The sequence below is a fragment of the Bos taurus genome, chromosome 4, assembly GCF_002263795.3.
Source record: "Bos taurus isolate L1 Dominette 01449 registration number 42190680 breed Hereford chromosome 4, ARS-UCD2.0, whole genome shotgun sequence".
NCBI lineage: Eukaryota > Metazoa > Chordata > Mammalia > Artiodactyla > Bovidae > Bos > Bos taurus.
The window spans coordinates 93,173,440-93,199,592 of record NC_037331.1 but is presented as its reverse complement, the minus strand read 5'-3'; the positions used below and the strand labels follow the sequence as shown (position 1 = coordinate 93,199,592).

At 38.3% G+C, this 26,153-nt stretch overlaps 2 protein-coding genes across 4 annotated transcripts in view; both read right to left on the bottom strand.

Moving 5' to 3' along the window:
- Positions 1-26,153, bottom strand: part of AHCYL2 (adenosylhomocysteinase like 2) — a 191,169-nt gene that overhangs the window by 134,231 nt on the left and 30,785 nt on the right. Inside the window, exon 2 of one of the 3 annotated variants that reach the window (XM_059885633.1) lies at positions 1,913-2,059. The gene's annotated coding sequence lies outside the window, so the exon portion shown is untranslated. 3 annotated transcript variants of the gene reach the window in all.
- On the bottom strand, positions 9,301-10,724 carry LOC101904796 (heterogeneous nuclear ribonucleoproteins A2/B1-like; the record flags this gene model as incomplete). The annotated part of the gene is made up of 1 exon (XM_059885936.1): positions 9,301-10,724. A coding segment is annotated over one exon (894 nt), but the record flags the coding sequence as incomplete, so codon positions are not given.

The following is a 26,153-nucleotide window of genomic DNA, read 5'->3' as shown; positions in this document are numbered from 1 at the left end:
GGAACTATCCCAAGTGTCTGTCAACAAATGAAAAACAAAGCTAAAGCTTTTCTAGCGATACAATGGAATACTACTAAGCAATAAAAAGGAACGAGCTTCTGACCACTAACAGTATGAATAAATTCCAAAACAATAATGCTAAGAGAATGAAGTATAATATCCCCCACCCTCACAAAAGATTGTATGGTTACATTTAATAAAATTCTAGAAAATGCAAACTTATCTATTATAACATAAAGCAGATCACTGATTGCCTAGAGATGAGGTGAGGTAGTAGGAAGGAGTGACTTAAGAAGTGATATATTCTTTAACTTAATATATTCTTTAACTTAATTGTGATAACAGTTTCATGGTTGAATACCAATGTCAAAACTTTCCAAGCTGTATACTTTTTAAGTATGTTCAGTATTGTTTGTCAATTATACTTCTATAAAACTATAAAAAAATTTCATATGTGTCTCTTTTCTAGTAGGTAGATATTTATTTATAATTCAATATGTCTAATGAATATAGATTTATTCAGGTTTTTATTTCTTCCAGAGTCAGTTTTGGTAAGTTAGTTTTATTTCTAATTTCTATTATTATTTCTTCTTTGATATGAGTTATTCAAGGCATGCATTTAAATTTCCAAATAAAATTACTTTGATTATCTTTTGGTTTAATTTCAATAGCAACTGGAGTAAGAGACCATAGTCTGCATAATATCATTCACTGGTTTTGTTGAGACTTACTTTACAAATTCAGTATGTGTTCAGTTTTTTTTAAAGTTACTTAAAAAGAAAGTATATTTTCATGTATTAGATGCAGGGCTCTGTAGAGGCCCACCAAATCTAACTTATTGTTTTTCAACTCTTCTCAAATTTGTCAGTTTGACCAATTATTGAAAAAGATGTTCTTTATAGATCCATATTTTTCTTATAATTTCTGTAATTTTCTTCCTATATTCATTCTTTCTATATATTTAATATTCTATCTCTATTCTACCTATATAAATTTTGAGGCCATACTATTGAATGCATACTAATTTGGAGTTAGAATAGCCTCCTTGTAATATTTTATGATGATTTTTAACTATAATAATAATTTTTACCTTCAAGTTAATTTTGCCTACTATTACCCTGCTGTATTAGCTTTCTTTTAGAAAATGTTTTTCTATACCTTTACTTCCAATCTTTCTGATTCCTTATATTTTATTAAGCATGCCTCCTATAAACTGCATAGAGATGGATTATTTTCTATTTAATCTGACAATGTTTAAATCAGCTATTACTGCATTAAAAAAAGAAAAAGAAAACTTCTCCCAAACAATGGTAAATGATGATTATTTATTATGATTCTGTAGACCAGAAATTCTAGTAGGGCACAGCAGAGACAAAGTGTCTCTGATCCACAATGCCTGGAACCTCAGATGGGATGGATGATTTGAATGGATGAAGATGGCTGGGATATCTCAAGAGGAGCTATTTGACTGGGACCTCAGTTCTTCTCTCCAGGTGATGTTTGCTAGGACTGGACTGTCCAATATGATTCCTTCACACACTCCCACGACTGACAGTTAGTTGATGCTGGTTGTTTGCTGGTAGCTCATTGGGGCTATGAACCAGTGCCTACACATGTCCTCTCCACATGACCTGGGCTTCTCATAGCATGGTGGCTGGTTCTGAGAGCAAGTATTCCAAGAGGCATACAAAGGCAGAAGCTGCTCACCTTCTTATGACCTAGTCTTGGAAGTCCCATTCAATTGGTCACACAAACCACTAAGGCCATCCCAGATTCAAGAGGAGGAGAGAAATAGACTTCACCTCTGAATGGCAAGAAGGGAAGAGATTGATGACAGCCACTTTGGAGACAAAGTTACCACAAACCACCCTCTGGCCCCAACAAATCCCTCCCACATGCAAAATACACTCACCCTCTCCTAAGACCTCCAAAAGTCTCATCTGATTATGGCATCAGCTTGATGTCCAGAATCTTGATATCTAATTCAGGTCCAGGTGTGATTGAGGTTCCTCAGATGCAGTTCCTCAGGTACAGCTACTGGAGTATTATTCCTCTTGATCTGAATAAAGAGACAAATTATCTGCTCCCACACACCCAACATATAATCGCACAATAGTGAGACTGACTTAGGAAAACCACAACAGACACTCTCATTCAAAATATGAAGAAGGAACAGGAGATATATAGCAGTTATTTTTTTCCCACAGCAATTGTGAAATTTAATCAAATATCACCAGTTTCTTGGTTACAGCCCAGTCTTATTCCCTGAGAGCGATTCTTCAAAATTTGGCTCCACCCTGAGTCATCCTTCCTTTTACATAAGAGATGGTTAATATCTGCAGTGGAGTAGCCTTCTTAGCCTGCTTCCTGCCTGCAGATGGCTGGGAAGTTCAAAGACCTATTTTCATTTTTTATTGTCTCTGCTCCTTTTACTTCATGCTGAAGTTGCTATAATCAGTACACACAGTCTATTAAAAACCCTTGCAGATTTCCTATGACTCTTATAGGGATTTCACTTCAACAGACAGAGCTATACTCATTTTCTCTATTTTAATTTTTATGTGAGACTACTGTAAGAAAATACCCTTAAAATTCTTAGAAGCCCTATTGTTTAATAAAGAGAATCTAGGATGTATTCCCTTTAGATCTTTAGACTTTTTTTTTTTTTTGGTAACTGAAAAGTTCTATGAGGCACTGCTTTAAATCTTTCAGAAGTCTTATTAACAAAGGGATTTACAGTTGCATCCTTGAGATCTTTACTTTGAGGTGATGTTTTATTGGCACATTGTTTAATTTAATCTTTGCTCTGAAGCCATTTCCTTAGAAATCATTGGCTATCTGGAGCAACTAGGGATAAGAAAAAGTTTTATTTCCTAATATAACAGAGCTTGGGTTAGAAATATTTTCCCTCTAAATTCTGCTTGAAAACTGAATAGTTCATTTTTTAGCTCATTCATCTCTGTATTTTCACCTTATCATGAGAAGTTAGGTAACACTTTTCAACCTTCTGTCTAGAAAACTTCTTAGATAAAATGAATATATTAAATACATTTTCTATCTTTCATGTGCCCACACGTGTCAGTGTTAATAAACCTTGTACCACCATCACCACATAACAAAGTTTCCTTTTTATCCAGCCTCTAGTAATACTTTTTTGTTTTTCAAAACTTCACCAATAGTCTCCTCAAGGTCCCTCCAGCCTCTGCCCACTGCCAAGTCCCAAAGCCAATCCATATTTTAGATTATAACAGCACTTCTAGGTACTGAATTCTATTTCAATTATCTATTGTTATAAACAAACTACCCCAAAGTCTACTGGCATAGAACTACAACCATTTTATTATGTTCATAATTCTGAGGGTCAGGAATTCAGACAAGGTACAGTAGGAAGGGCTTATGTCTGCTCTGTGACCTCTGGGACCTCAGGTACGGTGACTCTAATGGCTGACGATGATGAATAGACTAGGTCCATATGCCTGGCATCCGGGTTTTTCTCCATAGGATGTCTGCTGGGTCTAGAATATCCAAGATGATTCCTTAACTCACTCACATGGCTAGTAGTTGATGCTGGCAGTTGGCTGGGAACTCAGTTGGGCCTCTCCATCTGGCTTGGGCTTCTCACAGCACGACAGCTAGGTCCCCAGAATGAATATTCCATGGGAGAACACTCAAAAAAAGAATGTCCAAAAAGGCTAGATAGAAGCAGCAAAATTTCTCAGGCCCTAGCCCTGAAAGTCCCAGGATGTCACTTCTGGCATATTCTATTGCTTAAGCAAATTACAAAAGCCAGCCCAGATTCAAGATGAATGGAGGAAAAAACTCGACCTGTAGGTGGGAGGATGGGACACATGTCAACCATCTTGGAAACATGATAGAACAGACAATCTGTCTTTTAACGGGTAAGTGTAATTCATATACTTTAGTATGATTACTGATGCATTTGAACTTATTTCTACCACCTTTTACTGTGCTTTTAATTTATCCTATCTTTTCTATGATATTTATTACATTTTTGATTCCTGCTTTCTTTTAGATTGAACAAGTGTATAAATAAATCATAGCTCAATAAATTATCACAAGTGAGACAATCACGTAACCACAAGGTCAAGAAATGTAATGTTATTGGCACTCCAGAAACCTCCCTCTTGCCCCCTCCCTAGTCACTAACCCCTCCCTCTTCCTCAAAGACTGATTCATGACTTCTAATATACGTTAGGGTTTTTAGCTGTATATGATTAAAATCATACAGTATGTACTCTTTGTCTGCCTTCCCTCATTCAGCATTATCATTATTCAAACATGATCTTATACATGCCAGCAATTTATTCATTTCCATTGCTTTACAGTATTCCATTGCATGAATATACAATCTATCCATTCTACCACTGACATTGTCCATTGAGTTTTAAATTTCAACAACTGCATTTTTTAAAGTTCCACTTTTCAAAAAAAAAAAAATCTGTAGGACACCTTTAGCTGTGGGAATCCTGTGTGGCCTACACTGAAGATATTCCTATAGAGAAGTTTTATATTTGCTTCATCCTGATATATGGGACCATCACTAATTTAGGACTACTTTATACATTAATTTCTCAGCTTTGGGTTCCCCAAACTGTAGAAAAAAAGGGACACTCTAAACCAAGGTTACAACAGAAGTTCATGGTAACTAATTCTCAGAGCTCACACAGTGTGGATGAACTTCCTTGACATCTATATCACTGGAGAAGATGTTTTTTTTCTATATCAACTTTTCAACAATATAGCAAACTTTTGAGGAACTAGCTTTACGGAGGGAAGTAGCAAAGTCCCTTTTTCCTGTATGGCCGTTAAAACTGAAACCTTTTATTTACCTACGGCAGCCATAACTTTAGCATATGTACCTACAACTTTGGTTTTAAATGCCCTCTTCACTTTTCCCACTGAGGATTTTCTTTCTTTCTTTCTTTTTTTTTACAAGCTCAGCTACTGGATTTAAAATAACATTTATTAAATTCAATCTGACACTTGACTAGGAATCTTTACTATTCTTTTTGTCTTCTGTCAAATGTAAAACATATGACAGGGAAAACAAAAACAAAGGCAACAGGAAGCAAAATTCAAAAAGATAAAAAAGAAAAAAAAATCTGCCTTTTATCACAAACAGGACAGAGCATTCACAGATCCAAGATTATTTGCACTAAGAAGATTCTAACTAAAGGAATATATAAAAAAATAAAGGAATGTATGTACATACTACCCTATCCGAATCTCTTTGTGCTCTAGTGGTTAATGCAAGAGGATACCATTCAAGCAGGCATACCAAGGCAGTTCTAGACACAACTGACATTACATTTGGAAGGCAAAATCCTTTAATCAGGGTAATCCAGATTATACACTGAGGAAAGGTCTAAGGGAAATGAAAAATGAACTGTTAAGATATACCTAGCAGTCTCCTAATGAGCTTCATCTTTTTTCAGTAAACTACTGACTTCTACCAAGTACTGTATAATTTATTCTGCAGGAATAAAGAGGACCTGAGTAAAACACTTTTCATCAGTAGTATGAGTAAAAACACTATTCAGCTAGAAAGTGAGTAGTCAGGGGAGAAAATGGAAGTAAGCAACAGTAAATGAAATTCAGACACCAGGACAATTATCCACAAAATATATCTTTTAATATCCATTAAAAAATCCATGTAATCTACAAATTATTTATTTGCTATATACAATGTACAAAGCATTGTATTAAATGACAGAATACAAATATAAATTAAGAATCAAGTCAATTTATCACACAAGATAGAGCTATAAATATCATAAACTTTAAAGTGACCTCTAATGACCAACCTAGATAGCATATTAAAAAGCAGAGACATTACTTTGCCAACAAAGGTCTGTCTAGTCAAGGCTATGGTTTTTCCAGTGGTCATGTATGGATGTGAGAGTTGGATTGTGAAGAAAGCTGAGCACTGAAGAACTGATGCTTTTGAACTGTGGTGTTGGAGAAGATTCTTGAGAGTCCCTTGGACTGCAAGGAGATCCAACCAGTCCATTCTAACGGAGATCAGCCCTGGGTGTTCTTTGGAAGGAATGATGCTAAAGCTGAAACTCCAGTACTTTGGCCACCTCATGCGAAGAGTTGACTCATTGGAAAAGACTCTGATGCTGGGAGGGATTGGGGGCAGGAGGAGGGGACGACAGAGGATGAGATGGCTGGATGGCATCACTGACTCGATGGACGTGAGTTTAAGTGAACTCTGGGAGTTGGTGATGGACAGGTAGGCCTGGTGTGCTGTGATTCATGGGGTCGCAAAGAGTCGGACACGACTGAGCGACTGAACTGAACTGAATATGGGACACAAATACTGTAAGTATACTACACATTGTAAGTATTTCACTTATATGAAATGTCCAGAACTGAAAAATCTATAGACGTAGAAAATAGATTAATGGTTGCCTGGAGATGGCATGGTGGTGTACTGGGAGGAGTAGGGAATAACTACTATGAGGTTTCTTTTGGGGATACAGAAAATGTTCTAAAAGTAGACTATGGTGATTGGTCACACAACTCTGTAAATATACAAAACCACTCAACTGTATACTTTAAGTGAATGAACTTCATAGTATAAAATTTTACTTCAATAAAGTTATTAAAAAGGAGGGGTCTATTTATATTCCAAAAGCTAGAACATCCTACTAAAAGAGAAACTCAGAACATGAAGCAATATTCAAGCTCTTTTTTATGTTTGTTCTATTTAAACAAATGAAAGACTGAAGCCCAGCATTAACGTTGTCTCTAAAGAAGCATAAATTCTACAAAAACTCCCTAATGCCTCCTTCAAAATTATACCATTTTCCCTCCTTTAGCATGAAGAACTTCCCAACCTGAACCCCATGCAGTGTAAGCACAGAATCTTACCCACTGGACTGCCTGGGAAGTCCCTAAAGTTACAGTTTTTTAATATATAGATCTTTCTACGTGGTTATATCATAAATACTCTGGTCAAGCTGAATTTCTTTAGGGTCAAGCTGATGTAAAACAAGATCCTCAAGACAGCATGCTGCTGCTGCTGCTAAGTTGCTTCAGTCATGTCCGACTGTGCGACCCCATAGACAGCATCCCACCAGGCTCCCCCGTCCCTGGGATTCTCAAGGCAAGAACACTGGAGTGGGTTGCCATTTCCTTCTCCAATGCATGAAAGGGAAAAGTGAAAGGGAAGTCGCTCAGTTGTGTCCGACCCTCAGCAACCCCATGAACTGCAGCCCACCAGGCTCCTCCGTCCATGGGATTTTCCAGGCAAGAGTACTGGAGTGGGGTGCCATTGCCTTCTCCAATGTATTATCTACTACCATTCAAATCTAATAAGGCTAAAGTGAACCAAACTGGAGGGCGCACACACATACACACACACTCTCTCTCTCCATCCCTCCTTCCTTCCCTCTAAACTAAATTGATATTTTAAATTAAATTGATATTTTCTGTTCATGTTACTATATAACCCATTTTTTTTTCCACTTAAAACTTAATGATCATTTCCCTTTCTTATTAAGTAAGCTTGTTCACAGTTTCTGTTGGCTGAATATTATTACACAGGCTCAGATAGTAAAGAATTCGCCTCCAATGCAGGAAACTTGGGTTCGATACCTGGGTTGGGAAGATCCTCTGGAAAAGGGAATGGCTACCCACTCCAGTATTCTTGTCTGGAGAACCCCATGGACAGAGGAGTGTAGCAGGCTACATTCCATGGGGTCTCAAAGAGCAAGACATGACTGAGCAACTAAGCACATACCATATTTTACCATATCTTCACAACATAAATAATATATTCATGCTGTGCATGTTTGCATGCTCAGTCACTTCAGTCATGTCCAACTCTATGCAACCCATGGACCACCAGGCTCCTCTGTCCATGGGATTCTCCAGGCAAGAATACTGGAGTGGGTTGTCATGCCCTTCTCCAAGGGATCTGCCTGACCCAGGAATTGAACTGGTGTTTCCTGCGTCTCCTGAATAGTGGGTGGATTCTTTACCCACTGAGACACCTGTGAAGCCACCCAGATAACATAATGGACATATTTTTTATTAGGGTAACTCTATCTAGATATATCACTCATTATCACTGAGTAAATGATACATTCTACTTCTGAACAGAAGCTTTCAGAGAAATGCATGGTTCTATCAAGTCTCATTTTCCTCCACCACAAGGGCAACATCTCAGATAAGAGCTGTATCTCTAGCCTTGGTTCTGGAACAGAGCCACATGACAGATATGCAATGTGAGCAAATAATAATCTCTTGCTATTATAAGCCACTGAGTGGGGAATTATTTGTTGCCACAACCTAACCTAGCCTAAACTGATTTATATAGTATACTATACTAAATATACTCGGAGAAGGCAATGGCAACCCACTCCAGTACTCTCGCCTGGGAAATCCCATGGACGGAGGAGCCTGGTAGGCTACAGTCCATGGGGTCGCGAGGAGTCAGACACGACTGAGCAACTTCACTTTCACTTTTCACTTTCATTCACTGGAGAAGGAAATGGCAACCCACTCCAGTGTTCTTGCCTGGAGAATCCCAGGGACAGGGGAGCCCGGTGGGCTGCCGTTTATGGGGTCGCACAGAGTCGGACATAACTGACATGACTTAGCAGCAGCATACTATATACTATATCACAAGAAAGGACTCTGACCTGGTTTTGAAGATATACTGTGCTTAAAACCCTTTAAGGACACTCATGTGCCTACCAGAGTCAAAATTCCAGCCTAGTTATCAAGGCCCTTTCCGATATGGTCCTGCTTGTCTCTCTAGTCTCATTTCCTGAGACTCCCCTTTATATTCTATATTCTAATCATAATGGCCTATTTTAAGATTTCTTGACACATGATGTTGGCCTTTAACTTATCCCACCCCAATCAACCCAAAACTATACTTCCTTTAAGAATCCACTTAAACAGAATTTCCTCTGTGAAGGCTCACATCAACAGCTCCATTAAACACAACTGGTTGCTCTTTCCTGAGTACCATCACAGGATTCTGAACATCCTCCAGCAGTCCTTACTTTCCTATGCTATAAAAATTTATATTTATCTTTCCAACTACACTGTGACTTCCTTGAAAGAAAAGACTTCATTTTATTCATCTTTGGAGTCCAGATCTAATGCAGTGTTCGGCACATAATACAGGATCAATATAAGTTTACGAAAAGTGCTAACACATAGTCTTTTTCCAGCAAAGTTGGAGACAAAAAGAGGAGACAGGCCCTTTCACCATGCTAAAAGATAAACACCTGACCTATTCTACTCTTATTTTGTTTCCACTTTTTTTTTTTTCCTTTAGAATTATTTTATTAAATCATAAATGTACAACAGCTTCTTAACTCTACACACGCACTTAAATTTTTTTAAAGGAAAAACGTTATGTCTTATTACACCATGATCCTGGCTAATAGCTTTTCAAAACTTTGAGAAAAATCTTAAAAAAGGTTTCACATGTCACCTGAAACTTACAAATTTAACATTATCAAAGAAGGAATGCTTCTACACTCTTACAAAGACCACTAGAAAGAAACAACAATTAAAAAGCTAAGACACTGTCTCAAAGGCAGTTTTTTTTTAACAATCCTTCCTCCATAGTAAGGTAATGTTATTAAATAATCCAATCCATTCACAAAATGGCTCTCTGCATCTGCTCTGGTGTCTTCTGCCATATCACTGCATATTTATGCATGACTGAGATAAGATTTTCCTTAACATTGTTATTTCGATAACCTGAAGCTGCTCTGTTACCTCTGGGCTCTCATCCTCTCCTATTTATACAGTGAAGCTCATGGCAAATAGGAAGCAGCTCACTATCTGCTTCTCCCTCCATAACCCCCACTTCCTCCACTGCCTCCTGGACCATAGTTTCCTCTACCATATGGTCCCCCCATGTTCCTGCTACCACCAAAATTTCCACTCTTCATTGGACCATAGTTAGAAGGTTGTTGGTTATAATTTCCAAAATCATTGTAATTTCCACTCCCGTAATTTCCTCCTCCACAGTTGTCATAACCACCTCCGTAGCCCCCACCCTGGTTGCCATATCCAGGTCCTCCACCACCATATCCTCCTCTTCCTCCTCCATAACCAGGGCTACCTCCAAAATTGCCACCTCCAGGTCCTCCTCCATACCCATTATAGCCATCCCCAAATCCACGGCCACTTCCATATCCATCAGATCCTCCTCTAAAGTTACTTCCTGGTCCTGGTCCAAAATTCCCACCGCCACCACGAGAATCTCCAAAACCAAAGTTGCCTCCTCTTCCACTTCTAGAACTTTGGACTTCCTGCATTTCTTGTCTAGACAAAGCCTTTCTTACTTCTGCATTATGAACATTGACAGTATGGTATTTTTGCAACACAATCTTATCCACAGGATCATGGTCATCAAAAGTAACAAATCCAAAGCCTCTTTTCTTTCCAGACTGCCTGTCAGTAATAATCTCAATGGTATCAATTTTTCCATATTCCTCAAAGTAATCTCTAAGATGATGTTCCTCAGTATCTTCCTTAATTCCACCAACAAACAGCTTCTTCACAGTTACATGAGCCCCCGGCTTTCCAGATTCCTCTCTTGCAACAGCACGTTTTGGCTCAACCACTCTCCCATCAATTGAATGAGGTCTTGCAGCCATGGCAGCATCAACTTCAGCCATGGAAGAAAAAGTCACAAAACCAAATCCTCTTGATCTCCACTTTCTTTCTTAAGAATAATCTTCCAGATTGTAAAACAGAATGGTATACATATGGTTAAGTGAAAATTGAAGCCTGAGACAGAAAAAAAGATAATAAGAGAGCATCCAGTAGCTCAAGTTTTTGTACAGAGAGGAAACTAGCGATAGAACAAAAAGACCGCTTATTGAATGACAGAAGATATGTGCAAAAAAATATATCCGATAAGGGATTAATATCCAAAATACATAAAGAACTCATACAAGTCATTAGCAAAAAAAAAAAAACACCAAATTAAAATTCAGGCAGAGGACGTAAAAGACATTTTTACAAAGATAACATACAGATAGCTAACAGGTACATGAAAAGATGCTTCAACATCACCAATCATGAGGGAAATGCAAATCTAAATCACAATGAGATACCATCTCATACCTGTCAGAAGGACAACATAGAAGACAAATAATACGTGCTGGTGAGGATGCAGAGAAAAGAGAACCCTCTGTACTGTGGAAAAGTAAACTGGTGCAACCATTATGAAAAACAGTATGGAGATAGCTCAAAAAATTAAAAACAGAACTACCATATGATCTATCGATTGCATGCCTATGTATTTATCCAAAGAAAACAAAACACTATTTCAAAAACATACATGTACCCCCATGTTCACTGCAACATTATTTACAATAGCCAAGATATGGGAGCAACCTAAGTGTCTCAACAGATGAATGGAAAAGGAGAGAGAGAGAGAGAGAGAGAGAGAGAGAGAGAGATACACATGTGTGTGTGTGTGTGTATATGTGTATATATATATACACACATACAATGAAATATTTTTTATCCTTAAAAAAGAATGAAATCTTGCCATCTGTGACAACAAAGATGGATCTAGAAAGAACTACACTAAGTGAAACAAGTCAGAGAAACACAAATACTGCATTTCACTTTTATGTGAAATATAAAAAACAAAACAAGTAAACACTAATAACTAAATGAAAATAGTCACAGATACAGAGAACAAACAGATGGCTGCCAGAGCACAGGCGATGGGGGAAAGAGAGAAATTAGGTGAGGGAGATTGAGAGAGACAGATTTTCAGTAACAAAAGAAATAAGTCAAATGTATTTGTGTGGGGAATATAGTCAATAATCATGTTTTGTCTTTGTATGATGAGGACAGACAGTAACTAGACTTGACATGATGATCACTTTGAAATGTATAAAAACAGCAAATCATTATGCTGTGTACCAAGAAATAACATAGTGTTGTGGGTCAATTATACTTCAAACATATACACAAAACTAACAAATTAACTAACTCATAGAAGAAGAGATCAGATTTGTACTTACCACAGGCAAGGACTGAAGAGGGGGAATTTGATGAAGACAGGCAAAAAGCACAAACTAAGATAACTAAATACTAGGGATGTAATGTACAACATGATAAAAATAATTAACATTACTAAATATTATATATAAAAGTTGTCAAGAGAAAAAATTCTAAGAGTTCTCTTCACAAAAGAGAATTTTTTTCTATTTCTTTAATTTTGTATCCATATGAGGTGCTGGATATTCATTAACTTACTGTGATAATCATTTCATGAGGTATGTAAGTCAAATCACTATGCTGTACACCTTAAACATATGGTATATATCAATTATATCCATATAAAACTAGAAAGGGAAAAAAAAGTTTCACAAGGATTTCCAGCAATATTCTGTCAGCCTATGACAGAATAGGGAAGAGGTAAAGAAAGCTCCGGAGAAGGCAATGGCACCCCACTCCAGTACTCTTGCCTGGAAAATCCCATGGACGGAGGAGCCTGGGAGGCTGCAGTCCATGGGGTCAGTGAGGGTTGGACCCGACTGAGCGACTTCCCTTTCACTTTTCACTTTTCACTTTCATGCACTGGAGAAGGAAATGGCAACCCACTCCAGTGTTCTTGCCTGGAGAATCCCAGGGATGGAGGAGCCTGGTAGGCTGCCGTCTATGGGGTCGCACAGAGTCAGACACGACTGAAGCAACTTAGCAGCAGCAGCAGCAAAGAAAGCTCTAGAAGCCAGAATGGGTTCAATAAGAAAAAAAACATATTAACCTAATTTAAAAACTACTAGATTGAGAGATCAGAGAAATAACACAGAGTAGGTCAAATACATCTCGTTGAGATCAAAGTAAAGTTTCTTATGTTCGTTAGGTGATGGATTGAGAATAAGCTGAACCATCTCAGATTATTCATCAGTGGCTTGATACTGAGAAATGGAATAATTTCCTGCCATATCAGAAAACAAGGATGTCACAGTCACAAGCAATTGCAGCCACCAAGGATGGTCAAGCTAGTGAGCCCTGCGGGAACTCAGGAAGGAAAGAATACATGTCATCTAGCAGCCATCAGACTGCAGCCACTCCCCATGACCCCTGAGCAAACTTAGGTTGTGAAAACATAGGACACTGTCCCCAGATAGGAAGATGCATATCAAAGAAATGTTTCCAGTGAGGCCAGACTTCTGCATTTTCCCATACACAGAAAAGCGCTAAATTCCTTACCTTGACATTTCTGGTTTACCAGTAATCTTGTGACTTTCCAGATTACCTGCCCTTTGTAGCACAACTCCTACATATCCTAGCTCCTCCCCTCATCCCTTGGAGCACTTTCTCAGAGCTATCTGAAAGCTGTCTGCAGGCCTCATTTGACCCAAATAAAACTTAATTCCCAATTCTCATATTGTACAAATTTTTTTCAACAGTATCAGTCTGGATGAAAGGCTCTCAGGTTATCTCAGGGCTCTGTATTTGACCTTACTTTTTTCAGTGTTTATCAACGACCTTGAAGATTCAAGTGGTAGCTTATAAATTTTCCTAGTGATATAAAACATGGGAAGGTTAGGTAATACCATGAAAGTCATAATTGAAAATCAAAAATATCTGAACAGATAGGTCGAAACAATGGGCTGAAAATGCAAAATGGAATTTATCAAGGATACATGTAAATTCATTTATCTAAACAAAAGTATGCGACTAGTAAGAAATCAATTTTTAAAAATTTATTGCAAGTTACGTAAGTAATTTAAAATATTCTAGTATTTTCATTTTTTTGGCTGCACCAAGTGGCTTGTGGAGTCTCAGCTCCATGACCAGGGAATCAAACTCAGGCCCTTAGCAGTGAGCCTGCAGAGCCCTAACCACTGTATCACAAGAGAATTCCGAAGGAATCAATTTTAATATCAGTTGATAATTAGTTGAGAGTTTATTTGACCGTAAGCTAAAGATGAAGCTTTGATGTGTAGTGTCAGCTTAAAAACTTTACACAAATTCAGTTAATAAAATAACAGTCTAGTGACTGATGGGAGAAGGAAATGGCAACCTACTCTAGTATTCTTGCCTGGAGAATCCCATGGACAGAGAAGCCTGGCAGGCTACACACAGTCCATGAGATCACAAGAGTCAGACATAACTTAATGACTAAACCACCACCACTAGTGACTGAACAGAGAAGGAAATCACTACAGGTCAGGCAACTTTCTGAGAATTGTAATTAGAATATAACCTCTTAAAAGTGGTAACTTACTAACAATGAAAAATCAGAAAGAGAAGTTAAGGAATCAATCCCATTCACCATTGCAACAAAAATAATTAAATATCTAAGAATAAACTTACCTAAGGAGACAAAAGAACTGTACACAGAAAATTATGAGACTAATGAAAGAAATCAAAGATGACATAAACAGATGGAGAGATATTCCATGTTCCTGGGTAGGAAGAATCACTATTGTGAAAATGACTATACTACCAAACACAATCTACAGATTCAGTGTGATCCCTATCAAATTACCAATGACATTTTTCACAGAACTAGAACAAAAAATTTCACAATTCATATGGAAACACAAAAGAACCCGGAATAGCCAAAGCAATCTTGAGAAAGAAGGATGGAGCTGGAGGAATAAAGCTTCCTGACTTCAGATTATACTACAAAGCTACAGTCATCAAGACAGTATGGTACTGGCACAAAAACAGAATTATAAACCAATGGAACAAGATAAAAAGCCCAGAAATAAACTCATGCACATATGGGTACCTTATTTTTGACAAAGGAAGCAAGAATATACAATGTGTCAAAGACAGCCTCTTCAATAAATGGTGCTGGGAAAAGTGGACAGCTATATGTAAAAGAATGAAATTAGGACATTTCCTAACACCATACACAAAGATAAACTCAAAATGGATTAAAAACCTAAATGTAAGCCCAGAAACTATAAAACTCTTAGAGGAAAACATAGGCAGACCACTCGATGACATAAATCAAAGCGAGATCTTCTATGACTCATCTTCTAGAACAATGGAAACAAAAACAAAAGTAAACAAGTAGGACCTGATTAAACTTAAAAGCTTTTGCACAGCAAAGGAAACACTAAGCAAGGTGAAAAGACAACCCTCAGAATGGGAGAAAATAATAGCAAATGAAACAACTGACAAAGGATTAATTTCCAAAATACACAAGCAGCTCATACAATTCAATACCAGAAAAACAAACAATCTGATCAAAAAGTGGAAAAAAGACCTAAACAGACATTTCTCCAAAGAAGACATACAGATGGCTAACAAACACATGAAAATATGCTCAACATCACTCATAATTACAGAAATGCAAATCAAAACCACAATGAGATATCACCTCACACCGGTCAGAATGGTCATCATCAAAAAGCCTACAAATAATAAATGCTGGAGAGGGTGTAGAGAAAAGGGAATGCTCCTGCACTGTTGGTGGGAACGTAAACTGATATAGCCACTATGGAAGACAGTATGGAGATTCCTTAAAAAACTAGGAATAAAACCAGCATATGACCCAGCAATCCCATCCTAGGCATATACCCTGAGGAAACCAAAATTGAAAAAGACACATGTATCCCACTGTTCATCGCAGCACTATTTACAACAGCTAGAGCATGGAAGCAAGCTAGATGTCCATCAACAAATGAAAGGATAAAGAAGCTGTGGTACATAGACACAATGGAATACTTAAAAAGGAACACCTTTGAATCAGTTCTAATGAGGTGGACGAACATAGAACCTACTGTATACAGTGAAGTAAGTCAGAGAAAGATAAATATCATATTCTAACACACATATACGAAATCTAGAAAAATGGCACTGAAGAATTTATTTTCAGGGCAGCAATGGAGAAACAGACATAGAAAATAGACTTGTGGCCATGGGGAGAAGGGAGGAGAGGGTGAGATGTATGGAAAGAGTAACATAGAAACTTACTGTACGTAAAATAGATAGCCAATGGGAATTTGCTGTATGGCTCAGGAAACTCAAACAGGGGCTCTGTATCAACCTAGAGGGGTGGGATGGGGAAGGAGACGGGAGGGAAGTTCAAAGGGAGGGGATACATGTATACCTGTGGCTGATTCACGTTGAGGTTTGACAGAAAACAGAATTTGGTAAAGCATTATCCTTGAATAAAAAGAAATTAATTAAAAAATAAAGTGATAACTTACCACTTATAACAGATACAGAAGAGGATAACCAGGATGGTAGTACTGGGGCTGGAAACTAAACCAAATGAAAGAAAGACCTGAGAGAATCAGGAATGATATCCACAGAGATGAGATCTGAGATAGTAAAAGTAACATCAGAGCTGTTTCCCAGTTCTTTGAATGACTGTTATATTGCATGGCACAAATTATGTTTTATACATTTTGTACTTATTTCCCATGTACACAGTTCCAAACGTGTATGTGTGTGTGAGTGCATGCTCAGCCATGCCCAACTCTTTGCAACCCCATGGACTGCGGCCTGTCCATGCTTCTCTGTCCATGGGATTCTCCAGACAAGAACACTGGAGCGGGTTGCCATTTCCTTCTCCATGGGATCTTCCTGACCCAGGGATCGAACCCATGTCTCCTGCATTGGCAGGCAGATTCTTTACCACTGCACCACCTGGGAAGCCCTAACCTGACATGTAATAAATGCTCAAGAATTTGAAGTTCAAAAATCAACTCAGCTGTTGATGGCTAAGCCAACAAAGATTTGTTACACAGGAGTAACTAATGTGATCTCAATGACAACTCAACAAAAGGATAAAGCTGGAGGAAAAAACTTAAAAAACCAAAGTAGAAAGCCTTAACTGAAGCAAGCACATAGGCTATGTAAGGAATATTACCCTGAAAGTTAGAATTTCTGTCTTCTATCAGATGATGTTCTTGATCATCAGTTCGTTCAGTCGCTCAGTCATGTCCGACTCTTTGCGGCCCCATGAATCGCAGCACGCCAGGCCTCCCTGTCCATCACCAACTCCCAGAGCTTACTCAAACTCATGTCCATCAAGTCGGTGATGCCATCCAGCTATCTCATCCTCTGTTGTCCCCTTCTCCTCCTGCCCCCAATCCCTCCCAGCATCAGAGTCTTTTCCAATGAGTCAACTCTTCGCACGAGGTGGCCAAACTATTGGAGTTTGAGCTTTAGCATCAGTCCTTCAAAAGAACACCCAGGACTGATCTCCTTTAGGATGGACTGATTGGATCTCCTTGCAGTCCAAGGGACTCTCAAGAGTCTTCTCCAACACCACAGCTCAAAAGCATCAATTCTTCGGCGCTCAGCTGTCTTCACAGTCCAACTCTCACATCCATACATGACCACTGGAAAAACCATAGCCTTGACTAGATTGACCTTTGTTGGCAAAATAACGTCTCTGCTTTTGAATATGCTATCTAGGTTGATCATAACTTTCCTTCCAAGGAGTAAGCGTCTTTTAATTTCATGGCTGCAATCACCATCTCCAATGATTTTGGAGCCCCTCAAAATAAAATCTGACACTGTTTCCACTGTTTCCCCATCTATTTGTCATGAAGTGATGGGACCAGATGCCATGATCTTAGTTTTCTGAATGTTGAGCTTTAAGCCAACTTTCACTCTCTTTCACTTTCATCAAGAGGCTTTTTAGTTCCTCTTCACTTTCTGCCATTAGATTAGTGTCATCTGCATATCTAAGGTTATTGATATTTCTCCTGGCAATCTTGATTCCAGCTTGTGCTTCTTCCAGCCCAGCGTTTCTCATGATGTACTCTGCATATAAGTTAAATAAGCAGGGTGACAACATGCAGCCTTGACGTACTCCTTTTCCTATTTCGAACCAGTCTGTTGTTCCATGTCTAGTTCTGACTGTTGCTTCCTGAGCTGTATACAGGTTTCTCAAGAGGCGGGTCTTGCCACTACTTATATTTCAGTTCCTCTTGTATTAATAAATATTTCTACAATACAAAGTCATTTTTTCATTGTTCTTTTACAAACATAAAGCTGAGGTTGAGAGAACCTATTTACTTGGCACCAAACCACATGACAGTGGTTAAACTTGAATTAGAACTCTAAGTTTTTTACTCACAACCTCTTTGTTAAAACTGCTAGACTCGTTAGAAAGTGAAAGTCGCTCGGTCTAGTCCTTGCGACCCCATGGACTGTACAGTCCATAGAATTCTCCAGGCCAGAATACTGGAGTGGGTAGCCTTTCCCTTTGCCACGGGATATTCCCAACCCAGGTCTCCCACATTGCAGCGAATTCTTTACCAGCTTAGCCACAAGGGAAGCCCACTAGACTCATTAGGGACACAGTAAACAAGTATAGTATTACACTTATTAACCCAACTCCAATTTGGTAATACTCTGGCTTCACTTTTATTACTTCCTCCAGCCATCCAACGGAGAAGGCAATGGCATCCCACTCCAGTACTCTTGCCTGAAGAACCCCAGGGATGCCTGAGCCTGGTGGGCTGCCGTCTATGGGGTCGCACAGAGTCGGACACGACTGAAGCGACTTAGCAGCAGCCAGCCATCCAGTCTCTAAACCCACAAAGTAAGCCTGCATTAAAACTATACAACATTTAGAAATTTTTATTTCTTAGAGCTTAATGCTAAAACAAAAAAGTAATGAGATTTGAAACCAAAGATTTATCTCTTTCATGTTGCTTAAGGAGTAGCCATGGCACCACCGGTTCTACCATAAGCAAATCTTGGCCAACAGGGTCTGCTAAGCACACACCACGTTGTTTTTCTGGGAACCTAAGTGGCTTCCTTTGGGCATTACAGAGCTGCAGCAAAGTTAGTAACAGAAGACAGTGAGAAAAATTTTAACTTCAGTAGAGGAAAAAGAAGTGTTCATGTGTACGAAGAAGATAAGCACATGAAAGATTCATTGTGTTTTCTATGCATGGGGCTAGCTTGTCAAAAAGCTATTAAAGAAAGCTGGAGAGGCACAGGACTTGATAGTGTTCAAGGAGGAGTTACACCGGGTTTTTAATAGCAAACTGGTGGTCAGCTCTAGTAGTAAAATCTCTAAAGGAATGCCCTAACAAGTGAGGACGCTCTCAATTTACTTCCCAAGGAGACTTATTTACATTATAATGGTTGCTACGGTTACTTTAATTCCATCACAGCTCCTTTCTCCAGTTGCTAAACTGGAGCTCCAGCCTGGGTGGTAGCCGTTCACAATCAGAAACCTCAACTGAAGCAAACTCAAAATTCAGGATACTCAAAAGTTCATGACCTACAGAGGGAGAGTTCTACTAACAAAAATTGCCAAAAGGCAGGGCTCTTTGTTTCCTGTATTTTTTCTATTCAAGATCTTACTGCTACCTTAGGGGAACTCTCTAGGAGTCAATATTTTTATTGGCCCTAACCAGATATTCTTAAAGGAAAAGCAAAACAAATAACATGAATTTCATAAAGAGTAATGGATCAAAGCTGTGATTCCTATATTACCAGTATCTTTCCCCCTTGCTTTAATCAAAAAAAGACCATTATTAAAAAGACATTGAAAAGTCTCTCACATGACTCATCATTATTATCTTTCTAAAAAAAATATTTATTTACCTGGCTGCACCAGGTGTTAGTTGCGGCATGTAAGACCTTCGATCTTCACTGTGGCATGTGGGATCTTTAGTTGCAGTGTGTGGGATTTTATTTTTAGTTGCAGCATGTGAAACCTAGTTCCCAGATCAGGGACTGAACCCATGCCCCCGCCACTGGGAGTGTGGCGTCTTAGTCACTGAACCAATCAGCAGGGAAGTCCTACTAACTACTATCTTCTAAGAACAACAACATATAGTACTGGCTCTACAAGCAGTACCTAAACCAGATATAAACAATGAGGTCAGTATATTCTGCATTAAAGCAATAACCAAACAGAACATACAGTAACAGAAAAAGGAAAGAAAGGGGAAGTGAAGAACAAAAAAAGAGCAAGATTTCAGAACCATGAACTCCAAATAATCACTTTAAGTACAGTTAATTTAACAACAACAACAACAACAAAATGTTCCAATGATAATGAGAAACATTACTCTCAAAGATAGCAATAATGACAGACACATAGGTAGTGGTCTGTAGATACCCACCTAGTCAGCCATCAGAGGCTTCAAAGACCACCCACGGGAAAAGTGAAGTTTCACATTTCTATATTTTTATTGTTTATTCTTGTATCCCCATTCTCATCATCCTCTCAACTTAAGCAAACACTGTAATGTACTTAATGTGTTTAGATGTTTTCTAGTAAACTGTGTAATGTGTTTTACTTACATACCTTTTAAAAATTTATATAGATGCTTTTGTTAAATGTCTCAATCTGTTTTTAATTACCACCAGGCCAGGCTTCAGCAATACGTGAACCATGAACTTCCAGATGTTCAAGCTGGTTTTAGAAAAGGCAGAGGAACTAGAGATCAAATTGACAACATCCGCTGGATCATCAAAAAAGCAAGAGAGTTCCAGAAAAACATCTATTTCTGCTTTACTGACTATGCCAAAGCCTTTGATGGTGCGGATCACAATAAACTGTGGAAAATTCTGAAAGAGATGGGAATACCAGACCACCTGACCTGCCTCTTGAGAAACCTATATGCAGGTCAGGAAGCAACAGTTAGAACTGGACATGGAACAACAGACTGGTTCCAAATAGGAAAAGGAGTACATCAAGGCTGTATATTGTCACCCTGCTTATTTAACTTATATGCAGAGTACATCATGAGAAACGCTGGGCTGGAGGAAGCACAAGCTAGAATCAAGACTGCTGGGAGAAATATCAATAACCTCAGATATGCAGATGACACCACCCTTATGGCAGAAAGTGAAGAGGAACTCTTGATGAAAGTGAAAGAGAGTGAAAGTTGGCTTAAAGCTCAACATTCAGAAAACTAAGATCATGGCATCTGGTCCCATCACTTCATGGGAAATAGATGGGGAAACAGTGTCAGACTTTATTTTGGGGGGCTCCAAAATCACTGCAGATGGTGCTTGCAGCCATGAAATTAAAAGACGCTTACTCCTTGGAAGGAAAGTTATGACCAACCTAGATAGCATATTCAAAAGCAGAGACATTATTTTGCCAACAAAGGTCTGTCTAGTCAAGGCTATGGTTTTTCCAGTGGTCAAGTATCGATGTGAGAGTTGGACTGTGAAGAAAGCTGAGCGCCGAAGAATTAATGCTTTTGAACTGTGGTGTTGGAGAAGACTCTTGAGAGTCCCTTGGACTGCAAGGAGATCCAACCAGTCCATTCTAAAGGAGATCAGTCCTGGGTGTTCTTTTGAAGGACTGATGCTAAAGCTGAAACTCCAGTACTTTGGCCACCTCATGCGAAGAGTTGACTCATTGGAAAAGACTCTGATGCTGGGAGGGATTGGGGGCAGGAGGAGAAGGGAACGACAGAGGATGAGATAGCTGGATGGCATCACCGACTCGATGGACATGAGTTTGAGTAAACTCTGGGAGTTGGTGATAGACAGGGAGGCCTGGCGTGCTGCGATTCATGGGGTCGCAAAGAGTCGGACACGATTGAGCGACTGAACTGAACTGAACTGAACTGATGCTTTTAAGAGGGCTTCCCAGGTGGCGCTAGTGGTAAAGAACTGGCCTGCCAATGCAGGAGACATAAGAGAAGCAGATTCGATCCCTGGGTCGGGAAGATCCCCTGGCAGAGGGCACGGCAACCCACTCCAGTATTCTTGCCTGGAGAATCCTATGGACAGAGGAGCTTGGTGGGCTGCAGTCCTTAGGGCTGCACAGAGTCAGACATGACTGAAGTGACTTGGCATGCACACATACATTTAAGGTCCATCATGTTTCCGTGCATACATCTAGTTCACCGCTTCAAACTGCTAGATAGTACCCTGTGGAATAAATCTATCATAATTTACTCAACATTGGGCAAAGAGTATGGACAATAAGATTGTTTTCCATAAGCACAAATAACAAGCGATGAATGACCAACCACTTATGGACCTCTGTGAGAATTTCTTTCAGGTATACAGCTACGAAAAGAACTGTTGGATCACACTGTATCTGGGTAAGTACAGCCTTTCAAAATAGTTAGACAAGTCTATACTACTATGAAGAGTCTCTTGATCAAAGTGAAAGGGAAGAGTGAAAAAGTTGGCTTAAAACTCAACATTCAGAAAACTAAGATCATGGCATCTGGTCCCATCACTTCATGGCAAATAGATGGGGAAACAGTGACAGAATTTATTTTTTTGGGGGCTCCCAAGTCACTGCAGACGGTGATTGCAGCCATGAAATTAAAAGACGCTGACTCCTTGGAAGGAAAGTTATGACCAACGTAGACAACATATTACAAAGCAGAGACATTACTTTGCCAACAGAGGTCTATCTAGTCAAAGCTATGGTTTTTCCAGTAGTCATGTATGGATGTGAGAGTTGGACTATAAAGAAAGCTGAGCGCTGAAGAATTGATGCTTTTGAACTGCAAGGAGATCCAACCAGTCTATCCTAAAGGAAATCAGTCCTGAATATTCATTGGAAGGACTGATGCTGAAGCTGGAACTGCAATACCTGAGCCATCTGATGCGAAGAACTGACTCATTGGAAAATACCTTAATGCTGGGAAAGACTGAAGGCGGGAGAAGAAGGGGACGAACGAGGATGAGATGGCTGGATGGCATCACCGATTCAATAGACATGAGTTTGAGTAAACTCCGGGAGTTGGTGACGGACAGGAAGGCCTAGAGTGCTGTGGTCCATGGGGTCACAAAGAGTCAGATAGGAATAAGCGACTGAACGGACACTTCTACCAACGAGGAACTAGGGTACCTGTGCAGCCACTGTTTACCAAGCACTGGGCGAGACACTCCAGGTCCTTTTTCTACTATAAACCTCATCCTCTTGAGCTAGTCTTTGCCCCTCGGCTTTTCACATCAGCAGTCACCACGTCAGAACTATGAACGTAAGGGTTTCCTCCCTTGCTTCTCCCTGACCATCAAGTTCCCTATTCTACTCCAATGATGCCCTAGGCTGCCAAGGCTTCCACTAACCATGAAACTTACGAAACACAATCAAATAGCCAATGTTATTTTAACAAGTTTAAAAAAGTCATTAATTGAAGTCTGCCCATTATACTGAACACCAAGAAATTTCTTTATCTACATTTTAGACCATTCTATAGTGCATTTTCTTTCCCTTTTTAGGGAGTACTTGGAGAAACAGCACCATTTATTTGGAACTCTTCATACATAAAATAAGGGGAGAGCTGGATTACAATCAGTGTTTTCAATCTAAACTCTGGAACTGAGGACTCAAGATGATCATGTCAAGACAAAACAGGGTTACCTATGCCTCTTCAATTAGAAGAGCACAATAAAAAATTTTTTAACCTATAAATTTTGTTTCCTCTTTAGATTCAGTCTGGAAAATTGGTTCAATAAGAAAAAGATTTATTCACACATAACTAGTTGGGAGTATTAACTGGTATAACCTCTACTGTATTTGGCAATATTCACAAAATAAAAAATATACATTCCTTTGAATTAGAAATTTCACTTGTAAGAATCTTTCTATAGACATTCACATATCTGTCCACATACATACAAGTATATTCATTATAGCTTCATTTGTCAAGGCAAAATATATTGAAAACAGCTCCTGAAAGACACTTAAAAAACTCAACATTCTGGCTGCCTCTAAAAAGGCCAGTTAAGTGGCTAGAGGACAAGTGCTTTATTTTATATCTTTTGAATTTTACACCATTACATGTATGAAAAGTGAAAGTGAAAGTCACTCAGTCATGTCCAACTCTTTGCAACCCCAGGGACTATACAGTCCATGGAATTCTCCAGGCCAGAGTACTGGAGTGGGTAGCTTTTCCCTTCTCCAGGGCCTCTTCTCAACCCAGGGATCGAACCCAGGTCTCCCACATTGCAGGCAGATTCTTTACCAGCTGAGCCACCAGGGAAGCCCATTACATGTCTAATCTATTACAAATTTTAATTTATCACTCTAACAACCTACATTATCTTCTAAAGATTCTTCAAGCCCTCACATTCTGATTTTAACATCTGACTTACAATCCAACAGTTATTTCTTGCAAATAATCAGAGAAATAAAGTAACTGAAGGGTATCAAGAAGGCAGCTTTCATTAGACAAGGTGCATGTGTCTATACAGTATGAGAGTATTATATTTAGTCTTGGCACTGCCATCTCCTTTAGAAGTTCCTTCTAACTGGATCTCACCTTATTTTTTATTCATATCAACTTTCCTTGAGTTCATAAAGACAAGTCTATCAAATGAATTGCCCTGTCCCTAAGAACTGCTAGAAAGAAATAATATGTCCATATAGATAACAGATAGTGGTGTCTATGAAGCTCAAAATGTATTTCCTTTTTTTGTCGTTTGACCAAGTCACACTGCCTTCAGGATCTTAGTTCCCCAGCCAGGGACTGAACCTAAGCCCTCATGCAGTAAAAGCACTGACTCCTAACCATTGGACTGCCAGGGAATCCCCCCAAAATGTATTTACTTTCAATGACTTAAGAATTGTGTTGTTCAATAGACAGTGACTAGCCATATGATGCTAATGAACACATTAAATGTGGCCAGTCCAAATTTAAATGTGCTGTCAAAACATAATACATACCAGATATCAGACTTAATATGAAAAAGTAAAATATCTCAATTTTAATATGGATTACATGCTGAAATTGTAATATATGGATTTATAAGATTAAATACAATATATTATTAAAAATCACTTTTTTTTTTTTACTTTTATTAATGTGGCTACCAGAAAATTTAATGCGACTATACTTTGAATTTCAGATTAATGTAGTAAATTAATCCTGCTACATTTCAGATGAATTCACTTGCTCATATTCCACAAGAAAAGTATTTCAAAATTTCACCATTTTAGTCAAACTTAGTCCTTTTCCTTCTCCATTCCTCAGCCTATCAATGAGCCTCAGAATAAAATAAAAGGACAGCTACAGTCTTGCCCCTTTAGATTTATTTATAAAATTTAATCTTCTTTGAAATAAAGTTTCCAGATAGCATTGTTTTGATCAGGTTAAATAAAAAGTGACTCAGGGGCTTAATGAACACTGATAGTTTTATAGCTGTACAGTACAACAAAGAGGCTGAGGTGGAAAATTGAGACTCCTGGGCTCTAGTTTCAATAAAATGATACTCCTTTGAAAAATAGTAACAATATATCATCAAGTACAAAACAATTCAATGTAAAATATCTAGTTTTTAATCATAGCTTTTAGAAAAAAAAATAACTTCCCTGAAATTAGCATGTTACATTGTTTATTTCAAACTTTTAGTATCAAGTAAAATTATGGATTTAACTGGATTAAAAGGTATAAGAAACTATATAAATTTTGCCAATACTACTATTTCTTGTTCATTTAATAGTGCTTTGTACCCAAGGTTCTCTCATTAGCCATCTTTATCCTCCCTACAATCCTTCTACATATAGCTAACAATATGATAAGGACCTTTATGGTAACTTCCAAAACTATCTTTTTGACTCTCTTCCTTCTATTTCCACTCTGAATCCGTTCTAGCCATCTATAATACATTTTCATTTGGAGCTTATACTAATATTTCAAGCACAAAGTAAAAAGCTGAACTTGAGTTTTTATTCTGCAGTGCTTTAACTAAGTATTCATAATTTAGTCAAATAAGCATTTGGTTGAAGTATTATAGAATACATTTTTTTATATTGTATTTGACTTGACTAAATCATAATATTTAAGCAGAAAAGATACAACTATAAGTTTGTTTCTTGTTTTTCTGACTTTTTAACCGTCTGAAATTGATGAAACATAAAAACCTAAACAACTGTGTTCTGAAACATTCTAATTTCTTCTCAAGAATATTTATTATCTTATAACTCTGGAATTATTTATATTTACAGATATATTAATAGAAACTGAGATTGTATCTTGGCAAAATGCAGCATTTGTTTTTTGCATTTATAGCTGTCTGCTCTGGAGCCTTGGACAAGCACTAAGTAGAGTGCTTAATGGCATTAAACATTTATTTTATTTTATTTGGCCTTCCAATTAGTAAACTATAATTGCTTGCCAAAGAGCTATTATAAGAACTAATCCATATTTATAAGTGCTCTAAAGAGAGTATTCTTTGATACTCTGCTACATCTTGGCAAGGACCCA